The sequence below is a fragment of the Protopterus annectens genome, chromosome 9.part0 (genome assembly GCF_019279795.1).
Source record: "Protopterus annectens isolate FY-2018-M chromosome 9.part0, PAN1.0, whole genome shotgun sequence".
Taxonomy (NCBI): domain Eukaryota; kingdom Metazoa; phylum Chordata; order Ceratodontiformes; family Protopteridae; genus Protopterus; species Protopterus annectens.
Genome location: NC_056743.1, coordinates 1,593,803,028 through 1,593,827,935, shown reverse-complemented (window position 1 = coordinate 1,593,827,935; position 24,908 = coordinate 1,593,803,028). Strand labels below are relative to the sequence as shown.

Here is a 24,908-nt window from a genome sequence, read left to right as displayed (position 1 = left end):
AGACAAGTGAGAACAAGCCCCTTCCCTTTTGCAGATTATCCATGGTTGCCTAGGAACTGGCAGGTAAGCACATTCTTTCCCCAAAGACAACATACACTCATTCAGAGCAGAACAGAGTTGTAGACTCACTCATCAGATCCAGGACAAATCCTTCTGAGTGTTGAGGTTGCACCCAGAGGTCTTTCAGGAGATCGTTCACCTGTGGATAACTCCACAACTATATATGTTTGCCTTCTATCATAACAAACAGCTAGAACTGGTCTATATTAGAACATCGAAGTTTCAAAACTTTGAATGTTCTAATATTGACCCATATTCAGTGAAAGCTTAAAACATTGAACATACAGAACAGCAAATTTTTTCCTAGGGAAAAAAATCCGCTGTTCCAAAACACATACACAACACAAGCACACCAAACAAACAGCAATCCACACACATACACCTAAAATCTTACACCTAACCCTACACTAAACTATACATACACCACTAACTATCCACTTACCTTAACCCAAACCCTAACCCTAAGGTCCGTCACTATTGCACACTCACCTTACCTGCGCCCTAACGCTAACTCACCTAATCCTCACGTCCACACAATCGCACACATACCTAACCCGCGCCCTAATCCTAACTCACCTAACCCCCCCAACCCTCACATCCACACAATCACGCACATACCTAACCCAGACCTTAACCCTAACTAACCTAACCCACGCTCAATCTAACACTTACCTGAACCTGACCCATAACTTTCCACTACAATGTTGAAAATACCAAAGCAACAGAAACGGGCTACTGAATTGTTTTTCTGTAGCTTCGATATTTTCAGCTTTCGCTGAATATGGGTCAATATTAGAACATTAGAAGTTTTGAAACTTTGATGATCTAATATAGACCCACTAGAACAGTTCTGTTCCAGGACACCTTGCAAAAAAGCATGGAGAAAACACGCATTTTTTTCCCTGTGGATGGAAATATTCCTTTAAGCTTCCCCCTTCCCTTGATATCTAGAGACCTCCTAAAGATAAAAAAGGATTTACCAGATATATTTCTGGTGATTCCCCTTTGGTTCAGGCAACACTGGATCTGATGCTGTCTCTTCTGTCCGTTCCGCAAAGGATGAGTATTTGGATCCGACCTTGGGTCTGACTTCTCCATGCCAGACTTTAGGGTGCATAGCTTAACTCCTTATCTAGTGTCCCCATCTATTCCTAACATCACCCCAGATCTTGTTTGCTGCCATCAAAAACAGACATGATTCTTGTGCTCAGGCTGTCCTCAGCTAAGTTATAAAACTCTTTCATATCTGTATTTTTATTTTTAAGATAGTAATATTGTTTTTTCTGTTGCTGAACAGTGTATTGGCCATCTTTCCTTATTAGCTTCTTCTCCGTGTGCCTTTGCCACAAAATCTGGGAGTGTAGATTAGGTTTCCTTTAGAGCAATATAGTATTACTATTATTATTGTTGCCCTTTTACTGTTGCCTAGTATAGTGCCTGTCACTTGCCATGATCTATAAGTTATTGGGGTTTAAAAATATGTAGCCTGCAGCCACAATATTCCCAATTTGGATGCCCATCCAAAATGTGTATACTGTTTAGGCTCTGCCCACATGGATGAAGAATGTGACATTTCTACTGCTTTTGACCAGCAGGCCATCATTGAATGGCACAATAAACTTGTGTTGAAGGGACTTCTCCCACTTCTGTGGGAGAACTGTCGAAGGTCAAGTCGACTGTTTCTGGAGCCTTCCCATCTGCTAAAAAGTCTTTAGCCCAATAGGTGGTGACAAGGCAAGAAATCTAGGAAGCGCTCCCCTGACTGCTCCTCTTCAGTGGCTTCTCTGGCTCCATATCTGAAAATACTTAAATCTTTCGCTCTGACCACTCTGTTAGAGCTGATAGTTATTGGATGGCACACTTCTCCCTTGCTTGAGCCTAGATTTTCATCAGAGCCAGTCTTTCCTAGACTGCACTCTCCCTTTTTGTTGGAGAGACCAGTGTATAGATCTTTGAGAACTCCTTCTACCTCTTCCTCAGTCAGATTAGTTCAGTCTACCAGCAGGCTGACAGAAGCTGATGTGGATACAATGATGAGGAACCAAAATTCATTTGGGGATTGTCACAGCTCCAACACTGACTAGGCCTATGATTTTAGGCCCTCCCCCCACCTATGATAGCTACTTCCCCGATCCGCCTTCCAGTTTTGGAAGCGAGTTTCTCCCAGGGATTGTCCTTGTTGGATCTAAAGTTTTGGTCAGCTTCCACTTTGATGACATCACTGATCCAACCAGTTCCAAAAGTCTCTGATCTGGAAGTATCTCAAAACCGAAGCGGTTCTGGGAGTTGTGGATCGGCTCCAAAATTTATTGGATCCTTCCCTTATTCTTGGAGCCATGGTGCTAGATAGCTCAGTTCTGACATCGGACTCAGAGCAGAGTCAAATCACTTCCCAAGACCAGCCTAGTTTGGAAGCTTCAGCTCATCCTGGGTGGTGGTGTGGAGTTTCTCCTTAGCTTCTGTCTTCAAGGTGGTCGGGAGAGCTTTCTCCATTTCTGGTGAGAAGACATCTTTTAGTTTCTCAGCACCACCCATCCCCCAGCAAAAAGCCTTGGGTCCTGATCCTTATCTTCCTATCCCATAGGGACAGCTGGTTTCTCTGAGTCTCGAGACAGTCCACATTCAGGATTGCCCTCAGTCGTCTTAGTCCTCTCCAGAGCATCCTACTGTAGAGACTCCTCTGAAACAAAGATGCAAGAGGAGGAACGTCGACTTCCCTAGGAGTCAGTCACTGAATTCACAGATTTTGATGAAGGGAAAGGATCCCCTAGATCATCACTTGAGGATGTCTCATTTCGTGATATCTTTGAACTTCTGAGACAGAAAGGAAGATGGTCATTCAAAGCCCCTTCCCAAGAGTTACCAGTGTTTCTTAATGTCTTTGGTTCTGGCTTAGCTACTTCTTGGGTGTCCCCTCCTGCTGACGAGATGGTGTATTTGATCTCTCAGCAGACATGGAAGGAACCTGATGTAGCAGAACCTATTCCCTGTAAACCTGATAAGTTTCTGGTTGCACCAAGGGATCACCTACAATGGAGCAAGGAACTGGCATTGAACACTATGGTGGTAGTGACAGTGACCAAAAAGGAGCTGGCTGAAGAAAGTTTGTCTCTCCATCTCCCTAACAGGGAGTTTAGGGTATTGGACAGGTTTGGGAAGTGTGTTTACACCATAGCAACCATGGTTTTGAGGGTAATTAATTATCTGGCATGTATGACAAGATTTCAAAGAGATTTGACTACAGAGCTCAACAAATCTCTCTGAGGGTCTGTGTTTGCAGAGGACAAGAAAACTATGGATTCATAGCTGGCCATGCTACAGTCCCTATCAAATGCCTCCATGCATCTGATCTCCAGCGTGACTGAAGGTGTTTCAAGAGGCAGTTACCATAAGGACACATGCTTGGATATGCTTGTGTGACTTTGCTGAGCTTTTCAAGATATCCTTTGTAAATGTCTCTTTCAATGGTTCAACTCTCTTTGGACCAAAAGTCAATGACATTCTCTAGAAGTGAGCAAGATGGGAAAACCCGTTCTTCCCTAGGGATATGATTCTCCACTCCCCAGAAGTTTTTCTTTAGAAACCAGAATGGAGGTAAGAAGCTGCGAGTCTAGAAGTCTCAAGGGTTTCCCCAGACACTCCTAGAGATAAACCCTCCCAGGGGCTGAGGGAGGAATTATATTGGCAAATGTTACCCACACAACAGAGCAGACCAGCAGAACCAAGGCCTCAAGGGTCCATTCTCCAAGAGGTCTTATCAGTTTTCCTGAATGGTTGCCTGTCTGACCCTCTTTAGAAGCAGTCAGGGGCCATTTGTCTCTGCACCTAGAGGTCTGAACATCCATCACCGAAGATATCTGGGTGTGACAGATTATGACCAGTGACGACTACATTCCATTTCTTCACTTACCACCTTCAATAAAGAAATTCCCCAACATTCCACCCTCTAAAGAAAAGCAACCACTATGGAAATAAAAAGCTACTAGACAAGGAGGTCCCACCAGACCAGCATGAATCCAGAATTTACTCAATATTCTTTTTAGTGCCAAAGAAGAATGGGGACGTCAGGTTAGTATTGGACCTCAGTCATCTAAATCAGTATGTCAAACACACAAAGTTCTGTATGGTCACAGTACAGCCCATCCTCGCTCTTGAAGAAGAATGACTGGATGTGCTCAATAGACCTTCAGGATGCCTACTACCACATTATGATGAGCAGTCGGTACAGAAGGTTTCTCCACTTGCGTTGTTTAGGAACCAGTCACTTTCAATTCTTAGCTCTGCCTTTTGATCTCATTAGTTTCCCAGGGAGGTTCACCAGTGGATCGCAGTGGGAATCCTAAGTGAAAGACCTGCTCTGGTAGAGTTTTAGTTCAGTCTGGTACAGGAGCTGTTTTTAAAAAAGGATAATTAGTAGGGCATATAAAATATTCCATGATAACTATAGGAATCAGTCAGAGGAGTTTAGAAAACATTGGAAAGATAGATTATATAAGCAATCCACAAGGAAACAGTGGGAAGACGTATGTATGGCTCTCAAATATGCAACAAAGTCTAGAAGATGTAGGATTTTTGCTTAGAAGTATTTGCATGTATATGTATATATATATATATATATATATATATATATATATATATATATATATTTTTTTTTTTACCCCAAGCAAACTCCAAAGAATTATTCCACAAGTAGATGGCAAATGTTGGAGGTGTGATGGGGACGAAAGCTGTAACTGTGAAGATGTGCTTTGGGAGTATAATGAGTTGACAGACTTTAAAAATTCCCTACAGAGCACTCAGTCAGAAATATTGGGTAAGCAAGTGGGTGTAGTTAATGAATTATTTTTTGAGTTGGTATACAGGATCTGAATTGCCTAGACTTACTAAGGCCTTGTTAACCCAAAGTTTTACAGACTGGCCAGATGTCCAGTATCCTTGTCTGTCTATGTCCCATATAACTATAGGCCACTGCAGCAGTGATCTATTCAAACATGTACTGTTATGCTAAGTTAACTTACATCATTGTACTTTCTAGGCAGTAAGCGAATGTCATGTGCCAAGAGGTGCAGGCCATCCCTAGCATAGCAGGAGGGTCTTTTGATCATCTGGTCTCAGGTAGACACAAGCTTGATCCTCCGTAGGAGGATACCAGTTACGAAACCAATAATTGTAGCCAGTTAGTTTTTCTTTGAATTTGGATATCATTCTTGGAAAGAGAAGACTACTGCTCAGCACTAATGGTTAAATGTTCTTCGAGACATTATATATCATTGCATCTCCATTAGGGTAGAATGCCTAAGGTCATTTTCCCCCATATGGACCACAAAAATGTCACCCGTATTTAGGTTGATGAAAAGTCCTGAAATTCCTTATAGCATCCCTGAGCTTAGAACAAGAGTGACAGTGGAGCTGATTACAACTCTCTTATCCAGTGTGGTGAATGCAGTGTCAATGTGTCTGACAGTGGCATCACCTGTAACAAAAGCTTGGTGACTTGAAGCAGATCTGTGTGATCTTAGGAGCTCAGGCATGCAGTCTTGGTGATTCCCCATAGAGGTATGTGTAAGAACAGCTGTGGTTACAGATGCTAGCTTGGATGTCGATGTTGGTGTTTCCATAGATGGCGGAGGTCTTCTAGGTATGTGCCTGAGAAGCTTAGGCAGTGACTTTGGAAAACCTCAGCATAAGTAAATGTAGTAGTATGTTGCTGTTTTCTAAAAGAAGCAAGAGGTGTCTCCTGTCTGAGTAGGTAATTATTTATCTTGCAAACTGAGTTAGAAAGCTGCATCAGTAAGGGGTTATCACTAAATATTAGGCAATTTCTGTGCTGCGTCAGTATACCAAGTGCTAACAGAGTGGTCGGGTGAGAGAGGTAAGAGCAGCTCATGGATCCCTGATGATGAGCTTTAAGTTACTCGTATTATGTTATGACATTGATAGGGTTACATTTTTAGAGTGTTGGAGTGTATTTTGTTAAGATAAAGTGCAGTATTAGTGTACTGCTAGGGGTTAACTTGCAGTGCTGTTTTAGAGAGCTGGCACTAAGATACCAGTAGAGAAGGTACTAGCTAACAGTATAGTAAACACTAGATTCTGCGTTGTCATGTACATCCATCTCGACATATCCATCTCAAGGCAGATCCCAGCGGGCAACATTATCAGAGTTTCTCCAGAGCTTGACATCCCCTCTTCCATCATGCATTGCTCTAACAGCAATATCACAGTTCTCATTTGCTGCCTTTCTCGTCAGATAGACTATCGAGCTCTCCACTCATTATTCAAACATGTTCGGATAAGTGAATTTTTTTCTAGCTTTTTTCTTTTCTTGGCAGTGTCAAGTCCTCTGTTCTCTTCTATTTCACTTGTTCTTCTTTTTCAAAAAGAAAATACATATATAGTAAAAATAACACCCTTCCTCTCTCACTTTGAGGCCAGAGTTTTTGTGTGTTATGTTTATCGTATTTATCTGTGTAGATGTTGTTCCTTTGGTGTTTGTGGCCATAGAAAAGGCTTTAGGTTTCAAGAATTGTTTTTAAATGAGGGCATAAGTACTCGCCCTAAGACCCACATAATCAGTGCATTTATTGCCTAGGCATTGCTCATTTAGACGCTTGGTGTGAAATTTGGTCCTCCATCAGCCAACAGGCTATGCTGGACAGAAAGAATAAATTGATCCGTAGATACCTTCCCCTGGGGTCAGTGTGAGAATTGTCCATTCCACAGATACTTCTCAGCTTCAGCTTCCCAAAGTGTGCTGAGAGACATGTTTCTAAAACTGTAGATAAAGAGAGAGCAAAGATGAGGCTAAAAAAGTCCAGAGATAATGGTTCTAAAGCTAAAGAAAAGGAAGATGAAAGAAGAAAAATAATGTCTGATTTTCCTATTTAGCGTCCACCAGCTCTGAAAATGTTATGATCTACAGGGCATCCCCACCTTCGTCTCTTGTGCCTTTGGATATGGGTTGACCCCACAACCCCCTTTTCCTTCCTTGAGTCAATAGTAGACTGTTGTTATTTCTGATCGCTCTCTGAAGAGATTGTCTTACTTATGGTCCAGGTCTTCTGAGATGGTGCTCTTGAGATTTCTGATGTCCTGACTGACCTCATTTGCATCAGCCCAGTCCATTAGATCCTACATAAGCGTCATGGACGTAAACTGGAACAAGATGATAAGAGCCTTCATTGAGGTCCAGATGGATATGTTAAACATTCCTTTCCATTCGATGCTGAGAGCAAAGAAAGCTGGTTCATCCACTCCTCTTGCAGTTGTTCCTTTTCTGATCCTGATAGCAGATTTTGTGGTCTCAGAACTGAGGATCCCTAATCATCCCCCTGTCACTGTTGATAAACTTAGGAGCTTTTGAGCTACCTGTCTGATCCATTTAACTCCATAGTCTTCAGAGCTGATGGCATCCCATAGTTGAGAGGTCAGCAATGAACATTCAGGGCAGTGTGCTACTCCATCTGGTTTGGGTCTGTTCTTGCTGATAGCTCAGCCACAGTCTCTGCCTTGGATCTAATTGGAACATCTGTGCCTGGGATTTTATTGTCTGATCCATTGACCCTTGATTCGACATAGGATTGAAGGTTATTTCCTGGCCTGGCCTAACAATCCAGTCAGAATGAGGAAGAATTGCATACCTCACCTGCATCCAGACCTGTTGACATATCTGTGCTTTTAACATTTCATTATCTGTTCCAGGGACAGCCTTTTCAGAAAGCCTCAATCCATCCCTTATTCAAGAAGCAAAAGACGTTTCTGACTCTTCAATGCCTTCCCCACCTGAGGAGCACAGAAAGTGCAAATGTAAAAGGAGGCTTCTGGACTCCATACGGAAGTCTCTCACAGAGGACATGAGCTTGATGAGGGGAAAAGGACTTGTAGATCTCTGCTGAGGATACCTCTTTTCATAATTTAATGAAACTATTAAGGCAAAGTGGAATTGGCCAACTGATTTCCTCTTCCCCAATGAAAGTGTTCTTTGAGGCTTTTGGAGTGAGTCTGTTTACCTCCTGGTAGTTATCCCTGCTGATAGACTTATTGATTATGTTGTACAGAGGGCTTGATGGGATCCCAGTGTGGTGGAGCCAATATCTTGTAAGCCAGATAAGGTGCTAAACCCACCAAAGGATTATCCACATTGGAGCAAATAGCCTCAGTTGTGGACTCTGTTGTTGCTACAGCAGCAACAAAGAGCGAGCTAACTGAGAAAAGCTCCATGGTCCACCAACTTAACAGAAAGTCCAGGGCAGTGAATCATTCTGGGAAGTATGTCTATGCTTCAGGAACTTATACCCTAATGGTATTGAATTGTATCTCTCACATTACTACACTCCAGAGGCAATTAACTGAGCTGTTACACTCCCTGAAGAAACCCCAGACAACAGAGATGAGGAAGTCCATGGAGTCTTATTTGGGCTACAGTTTTGTCTATTACTAATGTCACTATGAAGCTGGTTTCTCATGCAGCCAATGGTGCGTCCACAGCAGCAAGTACTGGCATAGCTTTATGTCATCATGCCTGGCTGTGGCTTTATGACTTTGTGAAAAAAATTACCTTTCTGGATGTCCCTATAATGGTTCATCTCTGTTCAGGCCAAATATTAAAGATACATTTTAAAAGAGTGAGGGAGAGGACAGAACGTTGTCTGCCATGGGAGTTTGTGTTTCCAGCTGTCAAAGATCATTCTCCAGCAATCAGAGGGGGGATAATGTCTCTTGTTTAGGCAGACTGGTTCAGTGCAAATTTCTCCCCTCTCTCACCGTCAAAAGAAGAAATACTTATCCCAGCTGAATGTAACCTCCCTGTCATCTCAGATGTCCAGGTGAGAACCGCCCTCAGCAAAGCTAAAAACACAGCATCAATGGGACCTGACGGTATCCCGGGTTGCGTGCTACGTGAACTCCAAGAGGAGCTAAACCCGCACATAAAAATGCTATTTAACCTTAGCCTTACTACAGGATATGTACCTGAACAATGGCGTACAGCAACAGTAGTCCCACTCCACAAAGGAGGCACCTCTACAGACCCTGGTAACTACCGCCCCATAAGCTTAACCAGCCTGGTCTGCAAAGCTATGGAAAGAATCATTATGGAACTCATAAACAGAGACATTGGGGACTTACAGACACTTGATCCTACCCAGTTCGGCTTTGTAAAGGGCAGATCCTGCCTTTTGAACCTGGTTGACTTTTTCGAAACAGTCACTAGAGCCATTGACGAGGGCAAGGCAGTCCATACAGCCTACCTGGACTTGGCTAAAGCTTTCAACACAATACCCCACTCTGGCATCATAGACAAGCTCAGCAGCTTAAATGTAAATCCATATGTCACAAGATGGGTTGCAAACTGGCTAAAGGATAGAACCCATAAAGTCAAAATCGCTGGAGCCATGTCACACTCAAAGCTAGTCACAAGTGGTGTCCCACAGGGCTCTGTCCTGGGACCCCTCTTGTTCGGCATTTATTTCTCAGATGTGAAAGCAAACATGGGAGGGTTGTGGCTGACAAAGTTCGCAGATGACTGCAAACTAGGCGCCATAGTCGATACACCTGCTGACACATACATCCTACAGAAAGGCCTCACTGAAACGGACAACTGGTCCCGGAGTCATGGCCTTAAACTAAATGCCAAAAAATGTATAGTCATCCCCTTTTGGAAAAACAAAGTACCCACAAATTATCACATAGACAGTAACCCACTGAGTACGGAAAAAGTAATCAGAGACCTGGAGACCCAAGTCGATAGTGACCTCTCATTTGACACCCATGTTGCCAAAGTGGTTAGAAAGACTTTCTACCTTGCCCACCTTATCATGAAGGGATTCACATCCAGATCAAAGGAGGTCATTGTACCCCTATACTCCTCCCTTATCAGGCCCATGATTGAGTACAGTGCCCCATTTGGTATGTACCTCACCCGGCACTTGCAACATCTAGAGAGACCCCAAAAGTACCTCACCAAGAGGATCAAGGGTCTCCAACATATGTCATATGCTGCCAGACTAAAGAAACTCCAGCTCTATTCAGTAGCATACCGCCTACTCAGAGGTGATCTGTGCCTGACATACAAGGCCATGTTCAATCAGGAATTGATGGACATGCTCCACCTCAAAAAATCCAAATCCATCAGAACCACGAGAGCTAAAGATTTAAACCTCAGCACAAATATGAATAGGACATGCTGGAGGGACAGATTCATAACTCAGAGGCTTCCCATACTCTGGAACAGGATCCCAGTTCATGTTAGGCAGAGCCCCTCACTGACTCTCTTCAAGAGAAATCTTGACAAGTGGATGGGAGATCGTAGGTTTACCCCAGGGGTCATCTCTGTGTCACTACTAGACAGAGGCACAGTAAACTAATTCTATTATGTAAGGGGGTCTTCTCTGTGTCACTACTAGACAGAGGCACAGTATTCTAAATCTATTATGTACACTTTTGTACCATTACATGGGGTGGCGAAAGCCACATCACTATGGCTAGGCTTATAAATGCCCCAGGGCAGATAGCCTAGTACTAAACTATGAAACTATAAATCCCAACAATGTGCTCCCGGCTCCTGTTTTGACAGAGCACCCTGGGGGAAACTCTAATGGATGCCACCCCGGAGGCAGAAGAGGTCCACTAAACCATGGGTTTAGCAGAACCTTTTCTTATAAACCCTTCCAGTGTTCCTGAAAAATTGTCCATCTGCTGCCCTCTGAAGGCAGTTGTTAACACTTATCTCTTCACCTAGAATATTGGTTAGCCATCACCCAAGATTCCTTGATGAAGAAATATTATCCATATGCCAAGCCATTTCCTTTCAACCCAAACCGACCTCATCCCGTAACACCCTTCCAGATGTTCCTTCTAGACAAAGAAGGACCACAACCCAAGACATTGCCTGGCTGTTAAGAAAAAACGTCATCCAGGTCCAGCAGATCCCACCAGATCACAAAGAATCCAGAGTCTACTCAAAATTATTTTTAGTTTTGAAAAACAAGTACCTCAGTCCCATCTTGGACCTTAGCAAGCTAAGCAAGTTTGTAAGGAAGACAAAGTTCTAGATTGTCACTGTACAATCCATTCTTCCTCTTTTGAGGAAGGGGGAATACATGTGCTCTATAGATTTTCAGGATGCCTGTTATCACGTGAAAATAGTGTGACAGTTCAGAAGATCCTTACATTCCTAGCTTGGAGCAGGTTATTTTCATTTCAGAGCCCTGCCATTTTTTCTCACCACAGCCCCCCAGGTGTTAATCAAATGCTTGGCAGTGGTGGCAGCACATCTCCAGTTGCAAGTGTTCCAGATGTTCCCATTGTTAGACAACTAGCTATTCACTGCAAGAACAAAACACTCCTTAATCCAATAAAGATATTACTTGCTCCATTTGTGTTGATCCTTGCGAGTTTCAGTAAACTATGAAAACTCAGACCTGTAGCCCACTCAGTCACTGAGATTTGTAGGGTGTCATTTAGACATGGTGTCACAAATTGCAAAATGTTATCCAGCAAAGCTGTTTTCCCTTTGTCTTCAAGTACAGCAAGTCATGGCTCATCCAAATTCTCCAGCTTCTGTAGTTCTTCACTTAGTAGGCTCTGTGGTGGCCTCCATAACCCTGGTACTTCATGCAAGGGTCTTCATGAGGGTTTAGCAATAGATTTTTTCAGTTTATAGGTCACTTAACACATACTGTCCATCACCTGATCAAACTATCCTCCCTCTGTCATTGCATCTCTTGATGGATAACCACCCTCTAGTATCACAAGGTTCTCTGTTTGTCTTGCTGATGCCACTGGCCAGAGTGACCGGTGGGAACAATACAAGGGGAGGACAGTTCAGGGAATGAGCACCAGTCAAAAGGCCCATCTTCACATCAACAATCTGAAGATTAGGGCAGTACTACTAGCACTGCAGGCTATTAAGAGCTACCTCCCCTAAGTGTGATTGCTGTCCTGATGGGTAATATGTTTGTAGTCTGGTACATCAACAAAAAAACTTTCTCTTATCAACTTTAAGAGGATGTGAGAGTGTGGCAGTTTGCAATGTCTTTGCATTGATTTCTCATAGTAATATCTTTCGGCTTTTCACGATTAGCGGTCGCCACAGTGGATCACCGGTCCGCTTATGATTGGCAGTAGATTTTTACGGTGTCGAGTTGCCAGCCCGGTGCCCAACCTTCAAAGAAGGCACACCCACTCACGCACACATCTACCTGCATGTCTTTAAAGTTAACTCGACCACGGGGAGGACATGCAGACTCTGCACAGAAGGCGCTCTAGTCGAGAATCAAACCGGAGAGCCTCTTGCTGTGAAGCAACAATGCTAACCACTGCACCATGGTGGCAGTGATTTCTCATAGAATTGCAAATTCCATATTGATCCAGTATCCTAGCAGGAAGCTGAGCTGATACATTCTTATACCTCACGAGTGGCAACGAAAAACTTTATCCACTGGGTCCAGCCTTGTTGCAAATTCTTTGCATCTCCCACAAATTCAAAGTGCAGCAGCTATTTTGCCCTTATCCCCTCAATAGGGACAATCACCAAAGGATGCTGTAGTCCATACTTGGCCATCTGGTCTCTTTACCCAACTTCCACTGATGATAAAGTTTCTTCAGAAAGCTGCCATGTGCAAAGCAAAAATTGTTCTCATTGCCTCAATCTGGCCTCATCTTCTACAGCCTTCTTGGGTCCTGGATCCCTTTCTGGATCTTCTCTCACACCTCCCTGGCAAGTCTCACCTGGGCATGAAGTCCTTCAAGTTAACTGCATTTTTTTTCCAACTTCATTGATGGTCAAAGACTCCTTATTACCTTCTAGAGTGGTATGCATATCGACAGCCTCATAGAAACTTTCCTCCAGGAAAATGTATAGGAAAAGGTTCTCTGTCTGGGTGATGATCCACAATTTTGGCCCCTTGTCAGCTCACCTTCCTTCCATTCTGAACTTTCTAGCAGGACTTTTTCAATCTAGTACAAGCTGTTCTGCTATTAAAGTACAGCTAGCAGCTATTTCCAATTTTCATATGGGCTAAAATGATGCATCTGCATCCTTTGCATTGCTGTAAGTATCTAAAGCCTTTCTAAAAGCCACCTTCCTACTGAGACCTCACATCAAAGGTCCAACTCCACCCTGGGACATTGCACTGATGTTGCAAGCTCTCATGCAACCTCCATTTGAGCCCTCCCCTAGGGTCAAATTGAAATGTCCATCTTGGAAAACCTTGATTTTCGTGACTGTCACTTCAGCCAGAAGGATTTCCGAAGTTCACAGTTTTCAAACGCAGTCCAAGCTTTGTGCCTAAGATAACTAGAGAGTCAGCCTTGAACCAAGATATACACTTGCCTTCCTTTTTTTCCTAACCATTCTTAGCAGGAGAATGCAGCTTACACACACCCTTTAATGTCCAATGGTAACTCAGATTTTATGTACACTGCACAAAATCTGTTTGAAAAGATGAGCAACTATTCATATTCCTTTTTAAATCCAACCTGGGATTCAAAGTCTCTAAAGTCATCTCGTCTGGATGGTTGTCAGATTGTATTTCATTTTTCTACAATGCCAAGGGAATACCACTTTCACACAGACCCAGATGTACATTTCACTAGATCTGCTTCAAATTATTCTGCCTTTTTCAAACATTCACAACTGGGAAATAATTTGTGATGTTTAGGCTTCTAACACTGAACACTACCATACTAGCATAAGTATGATTATGGTTTGCTAGATGAGTAGATGTAGGAGACTAATACAGATAAAAAAGCTGAAAACATTAGAGCTAATATGCAACAGCCCTGTATGGAGAGGTGCAGGTCATCCCAACAGGGCTGGCCTTTGGTTAACTGGTGTCCTAGGCAAAAGGGCTCTACTGCACCCCCAGCACCACCCAGTGCCCCCAACCTGGTGCATCTACACTGTCCAGATTACTTTTTTCTTCATTTTTCTTACAGTTTGTCTTACTCTTCAGTTTTTCCTACACTCATTCAACACATTTTAAATAAACCATTTCTTTACTACAAAAAAATAAACAAGTAAGTACTGAAAAGGTGCCCCTGCTAGAGTGTTGCCCTAGGCGGCCGCCTAGTTAGTCTATGCCCAAGGCCGGCTATGTATCCCTATCAGTGAATTTAGGATTATCAACCATCTGAATCCAGCCTGGCACACATTGGATCCCCTTGGAATGATGCAGTAATTTAGTGAGTTGTTAGTTAGTTATCTTCCATTTGTATTGTGGCATCATTCACTATGATGTAAGCATACCACTCATTAATAGTTTTCTGCTACCACTGATAGCATACTAAGACAGTTCAATAATGTACCTTTTTGTATGCTCCAGGGAGGTGTTGGTGTAGATTATTAACACTTGCATATGCAATGATCATAAGTTCATAGGTGTGCGTACTAGGCCAACAGCCCTGGAGACGTTACAAGCCTAGCCCATACAAGTGCCCTGGCATCATGCCACCATTAGTTCCTGGTGCTTCTATCAAGATTTCTCTTGAAAAGGGCCAGTGAGGTGCTCTGCTTGACATGTATGGGAAGTCTGTTCCAGAGCATGGGCAGTCTCTGGGTTATGAACCTGACCCTCCAGCTTGTTCTGTTAATTGTGGTAGTGAGGCTGAGGTCCCTGGAGCATGTGATGCAGAAGGATTGGGATTTCTTTAGGTGTAACATTTCTACAGGGCCAGGTCAGACATGGTTTTTTAAGTCAAGCAGAGATAGACGATATGAGACAGAGAAAAGCTGGAGTTTTTTTAGTCTGTCCATGTAGGCCATATGTTTAAGGCCTAGGATCCTCTTTGTGAGGTACTTTTGTGGCCTTTCCAGCTGTTGCAGGTATTTAGTTAGGTACATGACAAATGAGGCATTATACTCGATGATTGGTCTAATGAGGGAAGAGTAGGGCGAAATGATGACCTCTTTCTTCTTGGATGCAAAACTCTTGTTAATGAGATGTGCCACATAGAAGGACTTTCTGGCCATAGTGGGAATGTGGTGGTCGAAGGAGAGGTTGCTGTCCACCTCTGTTCCCAGATCTCTTATAACGCCTTCAGTGTTCAGTGGGCTACCATTAATGTGGTAATTAGTGGGAACTGAGTTTTTCCCAAAGGGAATGACAACGCATTTTTTGACATTAAGCTTAAGGCCATGGTTTCGACACCAGTCTTTGGTCTCAGTGAGGCCTTTCTGTAGGATGTCTACATCACTTGGGGAGTTAATAATGGCTCCCAGCTTGCAGTCGTCGGCGAACTTGGTCAGCCAGAGTCCCTCCGTGTTGGTCTGGACTTCTGAGAAGTAGATGCCAAACAGGAGAGGACTCAGGACCAATCCCTGTAGGACTCCACTTGTGACTGGTCGGCAGTCTGACTTGGAGTCTGCTACTTTCATACTGTGGGTTCTATCTGTGAGCCAATTTGCAACCCACCTAGTGATATAGGGGTTGATGCCTAGTTTGGTGAGTCTGTCAATAATTCCTGAGTGGGGAATGGTATCAAAGGCCTTGGCCAGATTGAGGTAGGCTGTATAAGCTGCCTTGCCCTCATCCACAGCTCATGTACTTGGGATGAAGGTACTTGTGTTTCCTTGTGACTTAGCTAATTCGGGAACATGCAAGACAGCTTACCATCACCCTGTTGTTGCTCAGACTAATAAGTGATGTGTCAGTATGCTTCTCTGTGGAGTCACCTATGACTAGTACATTGTTATGAGTATGCTACCATAGAGGCCTTTGAGGTTTTTGGAAAGATTTTTTCAGTACCTCAACATGCAAGAGCATAGTGCTGATGTTGTGCTGTTGAGATGGATTGAGTGTGTACTTTCTGACCAGTAAATGGCTAGAGAGGTTTACCTCGAGTTTAAGTATTTGCATCTTTTACATATAGAGTCATTGCTTGCACCTTTCACATATAGATTCAGTAGTAGGCAAGCGAGCATCATAAGAATGCTTCACAGATGTTTCTTACTTTGACAAACTTTTAACAAATATGTCAAAGTAAGACTTCTTCTGTAGTTTGAGGCCTTAAGATCATCTATATCACTGCTGCAGTATCCAAAACAGAAGGGATGTCCTGCTCAGGGCAGCTTGACACTTGGCCAGTATAAAAAAACCTAATGATCTTGTATGTGCTGTACGTCACATTTATGCTCCCTGCACAGAACGTAGGACATAAAAGATATATAGGGAGTGGAGCAGATAGTCAGGAAGCACATTGTGCAGGGAGGTAGTAGAGGTAGTTTTGGCTTGGTAGTCATGCAACTAGATGATGAAGGCATGTATATAAAGTAAGCAGGGGCATTGGAATAAAAACTGAGAAAATGGGAATAGAACTGTGACTGAGTGAAGAAGAGGATATTGAAGACGATAGCAGTGTTTATGATTAGAAAAGTGTAAAGGGCAGAATTTCTAGGTAATTAAAAATTGAGTAAGCTAGATAAGTTCACAGTATGCTTACAAAATAATAGCAAAGGAAGTCAGAAGAGAAGGAGGTAGACTGTTGGGGCATTCTTTTACCTGAGATATTGGAAGAGAAGTTTTGTTTGCTTAGAAAGTAGACAGAGCAGAACTCTGGCTCCATGGCATAGATAGATCATCATCATGACCTAAGACCACATAGCATCTCAGCTCTGGAAGGACAAGGAAGAGAGTATGGAATGAATGTCTTATGCATGTCAGCTTTTCCATCCTAGTCAGTAAGGGGGACTGGGATTCCAATTGTCAACTGCTACCGTGCAAGCCTACACTTGTATGTTAACATTGACCATAAAATAGGATGCATGCTTGGGAATAGCAAGGCATTGATGGTAATAAGCATGTGCAGAGAGTGCACACAGAGAAGGGGAGGGCACTGGATCCTCTTCAGTGATGCACTGCTTGCATCAGCTACCTAGGGGTGGGGTTCAAAGACTAAAACAAAAATCCCTACCGTAGTCCATGCCCTAAGTGAATTATGTCTGCAAGAAGAGAATGGCGATGAGTAACTCACTAGTCTGTGGACTGTTAGAGTCCATCTTGAAACAAGTTTGACCCTCATCTTAGGTGTGTGTGTGTGTGTGTGTGTGTGTGTGTGTGTGTGTGTGTGTGTGTGTGTGTGTGTGTGTGTGTGTGTGTGTGTGTGTGTGTGTGTGTGTGTGTGTGTGTGTGTGTGTGTGTGTGTGTGTGTGTGTGTGTGTGTGTGCGCGCGCGCGTGCGTGTGGAGTTGGGGAGGGGTAAAGTTAGCCTCTCAGCTGTTGGGATGAGGGCATTCTCCTTTGGCAGCCAGACAGAAACTCTGGCATGGACAAGAACTCAGACTTCTCCATGGCTGTGGTATTGCCTGTGTTAGTTAGAACTCTAATGAACTCTAGAGCTATTGGAAGACTGATTGTCAGCAGACATGGAAGGGGAAAGTGCATAGGCAAAAAAAGAGAGAAAAGAAAACATATTTCACAGAGCTGATCATGTCCTGTTAAAAGCAGCACTAAGATGAAAGGGCTGTCCCTACTCTGATTGTACGTGTGGGTATGGAGGGTATGACATTACACCTCTGAGATGGTGAGACAGAGAGCAGTGGAGGTGGGTAGAGTTGTGCAGAAAGGTACAGAACTGCTTGTCATTTCTGAGAACTACCACCAGTGTCTTGTGTGAGAAAGAGCAAAGAAAAAGAATTATGTGGTTATATGTATGCTTTAAAGATTACTACAGTGATGAGCAGAGGTGTGGGATAGAAAGTGGCTGATGAGACATAGGATGATAAAAATTTTTATGCTAGAGAAAGCTTGTATATATGTTTGGAGAGAAAGGGGTAAGCTGGGTTTAGGAGAATATATCCAAAACAACAGTTCAAGCAAACTGGGGAGAAGCATCACTAGTAAGGATGCAAAAGAAACTTCAACCATATAGTACATTATTTGCTTTTGTAGATAGCATATCTGTAAGTTATTTTTTGAAAAACAATGACAGTCATTTTTTTAAAATATATCACACACACCAGAAATTAAGTCATGGAAAGTTAATACGCTTTATTTTCATGTAATAGTAAACAGTTTTTAGCACATTAAGTTGCTGGAAATGTTTATCCAGACTTGAAAGCTAATACTTTGGTATTTGTGACTTCACTCACAGTTTGTAGTTTATTAAGGGGTTAGAATGTACATAATAAATCAACATGGCAAAGTGGAGCATAATATTTAGTAGAACAACAAATACAAATACAGCTAATAAGGTGTTGTGGCGCTAAGTTTGTTTTCCAGTGCCTTTGGTGTAAATTATGAGTGAGGGTTTTGAAAATAGTTTCATTATCTTAAATATCTCTTCCTATGGCTATGTGACAAAGCTTTGATACTTGAATCATTAATACTTCAAAGTGCAGTATAAAACAGCGAGTTAAAATAAAAGCATCACAGTTTGAAACTCACTAAAAAACTTTTAAAGCATTTTCTGTGGAATATGCCCACTGTATCCCACAGTGTGGGGGAAAGCTGCAGCCACCCACACCCCAGCTTTATAAACTCTAAGATCACTGCAAATAAAATTAAGGGGAGTGCTTCAGGATAAAAACAATCTCAATCTTTTTTGCATGTAACACCATTTACACCTTTGTGATCACACACTGTAGCTTGCCAGTCACAAATGTATCATGTCTGTCGCACTCCCTTCATATGTATGTGTTTTTGAAACAAACCACTGGATAATAACAATGCTAGCTGGTAAGGATTGCTTGAATTGGTATATAGCCATGCATTTCTGTAGGCTACGTACAAGTTTATGTATATTAAGTTTGCAAAGGTAAAACTCAGTTACTGTAGTTCAATTTCTATGAATGATGTATTCCTAAGGAGGGTGACAATGCAGAACTTTGAAGATACACTATTGCCATTTTTTGTAAAAGGAGTTGGATTTCTGATTTTTTAAGGTCATAATCTTGTTTGTTGCATTTATAAATACATGAAATTGAGTTATATTGATGAATAAGAGAACAAGACACACTAAATGGAATAAAGAGAAGGGGTGAGTCATGGGCACCTTAATCTTTCATTGATGAACTGAAAAATGCTGACATCTAGTACAAAGAAAGAGTGAAATATTAGAAGCCTTTATATTAATTGCACTTGAGCAAGGAATGATAATCTCAGGAATGGGAATTTATTTGACCTTTTTGCGTAGGTATTAAAAAACAGTTCATTTCCGGGAATGTTATACAAAAATTTATGGTGCAGATGTTTTGAATTTTTTGAATGATAACTCTGGTTGGTGTAGACAATGGCATTTGTACAGGCAGCAGAAGCCCTCAGTCCAGTTTGATCTAATTTTTAAGTGAGTCACTGGCGGATATGTGTCTGGATCTTAGTAAGGCCTTTGACATGGTTTTTCTACCAGTGGTCAAATAAACAATGGATGACATCACACAAGATGAGCTGCAACTCATAGGTTGGTGTTTGTCATAGGAAATCCTTGCTGGCACCATTTGTATTACAGTACCGACAATGATTCTGTTTACTTTTTTATTTTTGTCTGTGGCTGTGTGATTGTGGAGTTTGTAAGTGGGTGGGCAGAGAGCAAAGCCTTTTACTTTAGATTGTACTAGAGGGGTTGTTCACCCAGAAAACGTGTAATTTTTTTTCCTTTGGATGCAGCTACCATTTGTTGTGTTCCTCTGAACATTACTTAACCATTCGTTTATTTTTTATTTACTTAGTTGTTAGCTAGGTAGGTGGACGGATCAACTGACCCTTTTCAGCCAGGATCCTGCTCAAAACTGAGCAGGCATTGATCATGAGTGTAATGATGTGTGCTGCTGTGCTTGTACTGCTGTACTGGGCTGACTTTGTAGGGTTGTTTTCTGACAGTGCTGTCAACAGACACTGCTAGCACAGCAGCTTTAGGCAGTGGCAGTATTTTCTAAGTGTGTTTTTGGCAGCGCATCAGATAGGTGAGCAGGGAAACTGTAAGGTAAGGGATGACTCAAAATGTTCAGCGGATTGGAGACTGACAAACCTGAAGCAAAGGTTGACATTAAAATGGAGCTCTGGAAATGCTGCTAGTTGAATTCTGCCTAGTTTAGTGTTGCAATTTTTTTTTCTTGGCTTATTAGTATAATGTCACATTTGGGTTGAAGACACATTGGGTGAGATCGTTGTTCTCAATAAGATTGGTTTGGTGATAATTACACGGAGCAATTTCTGTTGAGACCTTGTTGGACCTATAGACATTAGACATGATTTAATGCAGAAAATGTATAAGGTTTATGGGGCAATTCAGGGAAAACATAGAAGTTTTGTGATGGAGCTTTTAAGAGTAAGGACAGAAGAGAAGCTGATCAGAGTCCAAATTGCCCTTAGAATGAGTCACATATGAGTGGGAATTGATGAAAGCCAACAAGATTCTTGACTGCTTAACTAGGGTTGTGGGCTTGCAATATGTTGTATTCACTCTACTTATGTCATGGTGATTAACACCACGTCTGGTGTACTTTGTCATATTCTAATGGACATACAGAAAAGTAAAAATGAGTCTAGTAAAAATATACAACCAAAATGATGAGGAGACTATATAGGGTGGAGGATGAGTACGTGCTTGGAAAGCTTGGCGCAAGTAGAGTGAGAAGAAAAGGGTCATGTCATATGAACTCTCGCCATTGTCACAGGACAGGTAGAAAGTGAAGAACTGAAGAAGAAAGACAGAGTAAGGCAACCTTGATAAAACAGTATTTCAGAGAGAAGGCATTAGGACCCTAAACATATTCTCAGAAGAGATGGTGGTACACTGTTGGTTAATTTGAAGGGGTTCACGAAAAAAATGATGAGGCAGTAATATAGAAAAGGCAAACTCTTAACATTTGAGCAAACTGAATAGACGCTAGCTGCTACTCTAACACTACCCTGTGCATCCTTTGCATCTGAAGATGGTCTGGTACAGATACAGTGACCAAAGGAAATAGAATAGAAAATGCAGTAAATCAGAGGATGCAGGGAGTAAATTGTGTTCTTCCAAAGCAAAAGATTGTTCCTTAATAATACAGTGCTATTGCTTTCTTTGCCAAAATAAAAGATTTACACTGAGGACTAAATGTAACATTTCTTCCCATCTCTGTTTCAGCGTGAAGAGGGCAGGATCCAAGGTCAGCTGAACAACTCCGACTCCTCTCAGTATATCCGAGAGCTCAAGGACCATATATTAGAGTTAGAAACAGAGGTAAGTGTTCTTCTTCTTCTATGAAATATGACATAAATGCACTTTTAATATCCTACTAAACCCTTTACAAGCTTTGCATTTTACATATGAAGTGCAGGATGCAGAGTCTTCATTGTTTGCCATACCTACAGCTGCTTGCTCCATCTTCTGCTCTTTTTAGATACCACTATACAATTTTTAATTATTATTTCTTTTTATTTACTTAGTTGTTAACTAGGTAGGTGGAAGGATCAACTGACCCTTTTCAGCCAGGATCCTGCTCAAAACTGAGCAGGCGTTGATCATGAGTGTAAAGATGTGTGTTGCTGTGCTTGTACTGCTGTACTGGACTGACTTTATAGGCTTGTTTTCTGACGGGTGTCAGCAGACACTAATATACAGCAGCTTTAGGCAGTGGGAGTAGTGTGTTTTTCTTTGCTGCTGCCTACCTTCCATGGATTGTGAACTACTTTGACCTGTGCCTTGAAAAAGAGGAGGAAGGATCATCTTGTAAGAACTGTGTTTGCAGGGCATAGTTGGCAAATAAATAAAGCACTTGGAACATGTACTTTGCACATTTTTAACACTGGTGTTTTACTAATTGTAGTCCATGTGTACCAGCCGTTTTCTTTTTCTGAGGTTCCCTTACCATGGCTATGATTGAACAACATTCAGATGTCACTGTTAACTTATTTTAAGGACACACTTAATACAGGTACTGTATAATCAGTGATAACTTCAAAGCAAGGGTAAATGTTTGTATTCATTTTTGTAATAAACCCAGTATCATTTAGTTAACCTTTTTGAAAAGCTTAACTGGAAAACTGTCACTGAAAAAAGACTTGGCTTTCATGCTTTTTTAAGTTTTTATTCAATGAGCCATGCAGGCATTTGCATGAAGTGAGTATATACTATGATATGATTTCTAGGAGAGACTTTAGTATTAACGATTAAGGCTTCATCTTGAAGCTTTTAGTATGCATGCTTCTAAGTTGAAGAAGATTGTTACTGATAAAGAAAAGTACTGATTGACATATAAAGCTTTCTGATCAAAACTCAACTCTTTATCTGTCTGGCAATAGCTTGCATCATTGCTGTTAGAATGTATATTTTTATTGACCTGTTTTGTTACTCTTGATAGCTTTACTTGATGGTCATGTTTCTCTGACATGAACTTCCAGATGTCCTGACTGAAATTACTGTTACAGTATTCAAAGCAACTGGGTTATCACCACTGACATCCATCCAGAGTACCAAAGCTTAAACTTACCCAGATCTAGTGTCCATCATGTGACCTCAGCTCGCAAGTGTATGGGTATATAGATGGATAAATGTGCATAGACCTTTAGACTGTCTCACTGCCAGCTGGAAAGCAGGCTGCATATCCAGCGGCTTCTTTAAAAACAGATAATTGCCCCATTGAGTAACCTTTCTTTATTTATTTAAATTATTGTACTATATATTTATTAGATGTCAGCTAGTAGGGGTAAGTGCGAGTGTAGTAGGCAAATCCCATATAAAGAGCTGTATACCCAGTGTCACTTCTGTTTAGGTGCTGAACGCAACTACAAGGCACAATCAACCCATGACCAAAGACTACAAAGCCAAACGTATTGATTGTGAATTTATTTAAAGATCTACAAGGACAAGGCAAAACAATGAAAGACTATAGGCAGATTCTGTTAATCTGTGTACCTAGATGCCAGAGGAATTATCCAGCCAAGCCCACTTCTTTTGTTAGAAGAGACTCCAGACCCATTAAAAAACAAAAGAAGGCTCCCAGAAAGAGATTCCCAGAGAAACTACAGAGGGATCCCAGAGCTGGGAGGCCTCCCTTTGGGGAAAAAAATCATTGTGACTGTATATAAATCAACATCCCCCAACCCCTTGGTCCTGCTGTGCCCCTCTCCAAAAGGTTTACTTATTAATTCTATAATGGGAAAAGAACATGATAGACTACTGGGCGCTTTCCATAATAAAAAAGGGTTATGTCATGGCCTGAAAAGAGCTTTCCCTGCTGAATGACATACCCCCAGCTCCCCACAAATACTCCAAGAACTGCAGGCACAAGGCACTGTAGAACCAGTTTCCATAGAATTCATAGGAGGGAGGGTTTACTCCAGACTCTTCCTAATTCCAAGAAAAGAATGGCAGTGGAGATCCATACTGGATCTTTCTCTGCTAAACACCTTCCTAAAAGTGTCAGCCTTCAAAATGCTCTCACTGCCCACACTGCTGCCTTTCATACTTCTTCAGTCATAACTGGTATCCTTGGATCTAAAGGATGCCTATCTCCATGTTCCAGTTCGCTCCTCTTGCAGGAGATTCCTCAGGTTCTGTACTGACTCATCTTGCTTTCAGTTTACTGCTTTGCCTTTTGGGCTTTCCATAGCCTCAAGAGTCTTCGTAAACTGTCAACACCAGTGACAGCATTCTGCTGAACTCAGGGAATTCAGATATTTCCCTGCTTAGCAATCTGCCAGTCCAGGCTTCCTCACCACAGATCTTGCTGCAGTATCTCCACTTCATCCTTAAAACACCTGTTGCAGTTGGGGTTCATTGTCAGCTACAAAAAATCCTCCCTCCAGCCCACCCAGCACCTAGTGTTTCTGGGCTGCAGGCTGGACAGCAGAAAGATGTAGGCTTACTTGTATCAGGATTAAAAAAATAATGTCTAAGAACAAGAGGGAACTGGTTCAGCAGCGGAAGAAATCCATCTCTAGCTTAAACAAACAAATTGGAGATCTTGTCAAGTCCTCCAAAGCTAATTACAAAACAAAAATTGCTTCCTTATCTAAGGATAACCACAAGGCATTCTTAACTATGTCCGAAATCTAAAAGGGAATAAATAACCTGCTATGCACTGAACTGGTTGTGGATGGCACCACACCCATACTCAACCAGTGATAACAGCCAACCTCCTAGCTGGTAGATTAGGAGCAGACTTCACCCCCTCACTCCCTCCAGTCAGTCACTAAAGTATAGCTGCCACCGTTCCTTAGCCTATTATCAAAAGAGAGCAGGTCATCTTGGCACACTCCAAAGCCAAAAACAATGCATCAGTTGGACCAGACAGTATCCCAGGTTGCCTTTTAAACAACCTAAGACATGACTTATCAGATCCACTTTAGATTCCTGTTTAACCACAGCCAGTGAACCGGCCATGTTCCTGGGGATTGGAGGACAGCAACAGTAATCCCTCTGCACAAAGGGTGACCATCAACTGACCCTGGGAATTATAGGCCAATAAGCTTGAATAGCCTCATCTGCAAGGCCATGGAAAGAATAATTACGGACCTTATTAACAAGGACATGGGTAATCTCTAAACTCTGGACCCAACCCAGTTTGTATTCGTTAAAGGTAGATCTTGCCTGTTAAACATGGTTGACTTCATTGAGAAAGTCTCCAAGACCCTGGACGAGGGAAAGACGATGCATACTGCCTATCTTGACCTAGCCAAGGCATTTGACACAATCCTCCACTCAGGTATTCTAGAGAAGCTCTCTCAATTGGGAATTAACCCCTTCATTACCAGATGGGTAACCAGCTGGCTCACTGACAGGACACATACTGTCAAAGTAGGGTGACTTCACCTCCAGCACAAGACCAGTCACCAGTGGTGTACTACAGGGTCCTGTACTGGGCCCTTACTGTTTGGAATTTATTTCTCAGAAGTCCAGGCAAACTTGGGTGACCTGTGGTTGACCAAG

At 42.2% G+C, this 24,908-nt stretch overlaps 1 protein-coding gene across 7 annotated transcripts in view; it reads left to right on the top strand.

Annotated features, from left to right (window-relative positions):
- The window catches only part of EVI5L (ecotropic viral integration site 5 like), a 2,636,797-nt gene that overhangs the window by 2,407,205 nt on the left and 204,684 nt on the right, over positions 1–24,908 (top strand). For all 7 annotated transcript variants that reach the window (XM_044084539.1, XM_044084538.1, XM_044084535.1 and 4 more), the window contains one exon: positions 21,123–21,218. In XM_044084539.1, coding sequence (XP_043940474.1) covers positions 21,123–21,218 — 96 coding nt within the window. The remainder of the gene's footprint in view (positions 1–21,122; positions 21,219–24,908) is intronic.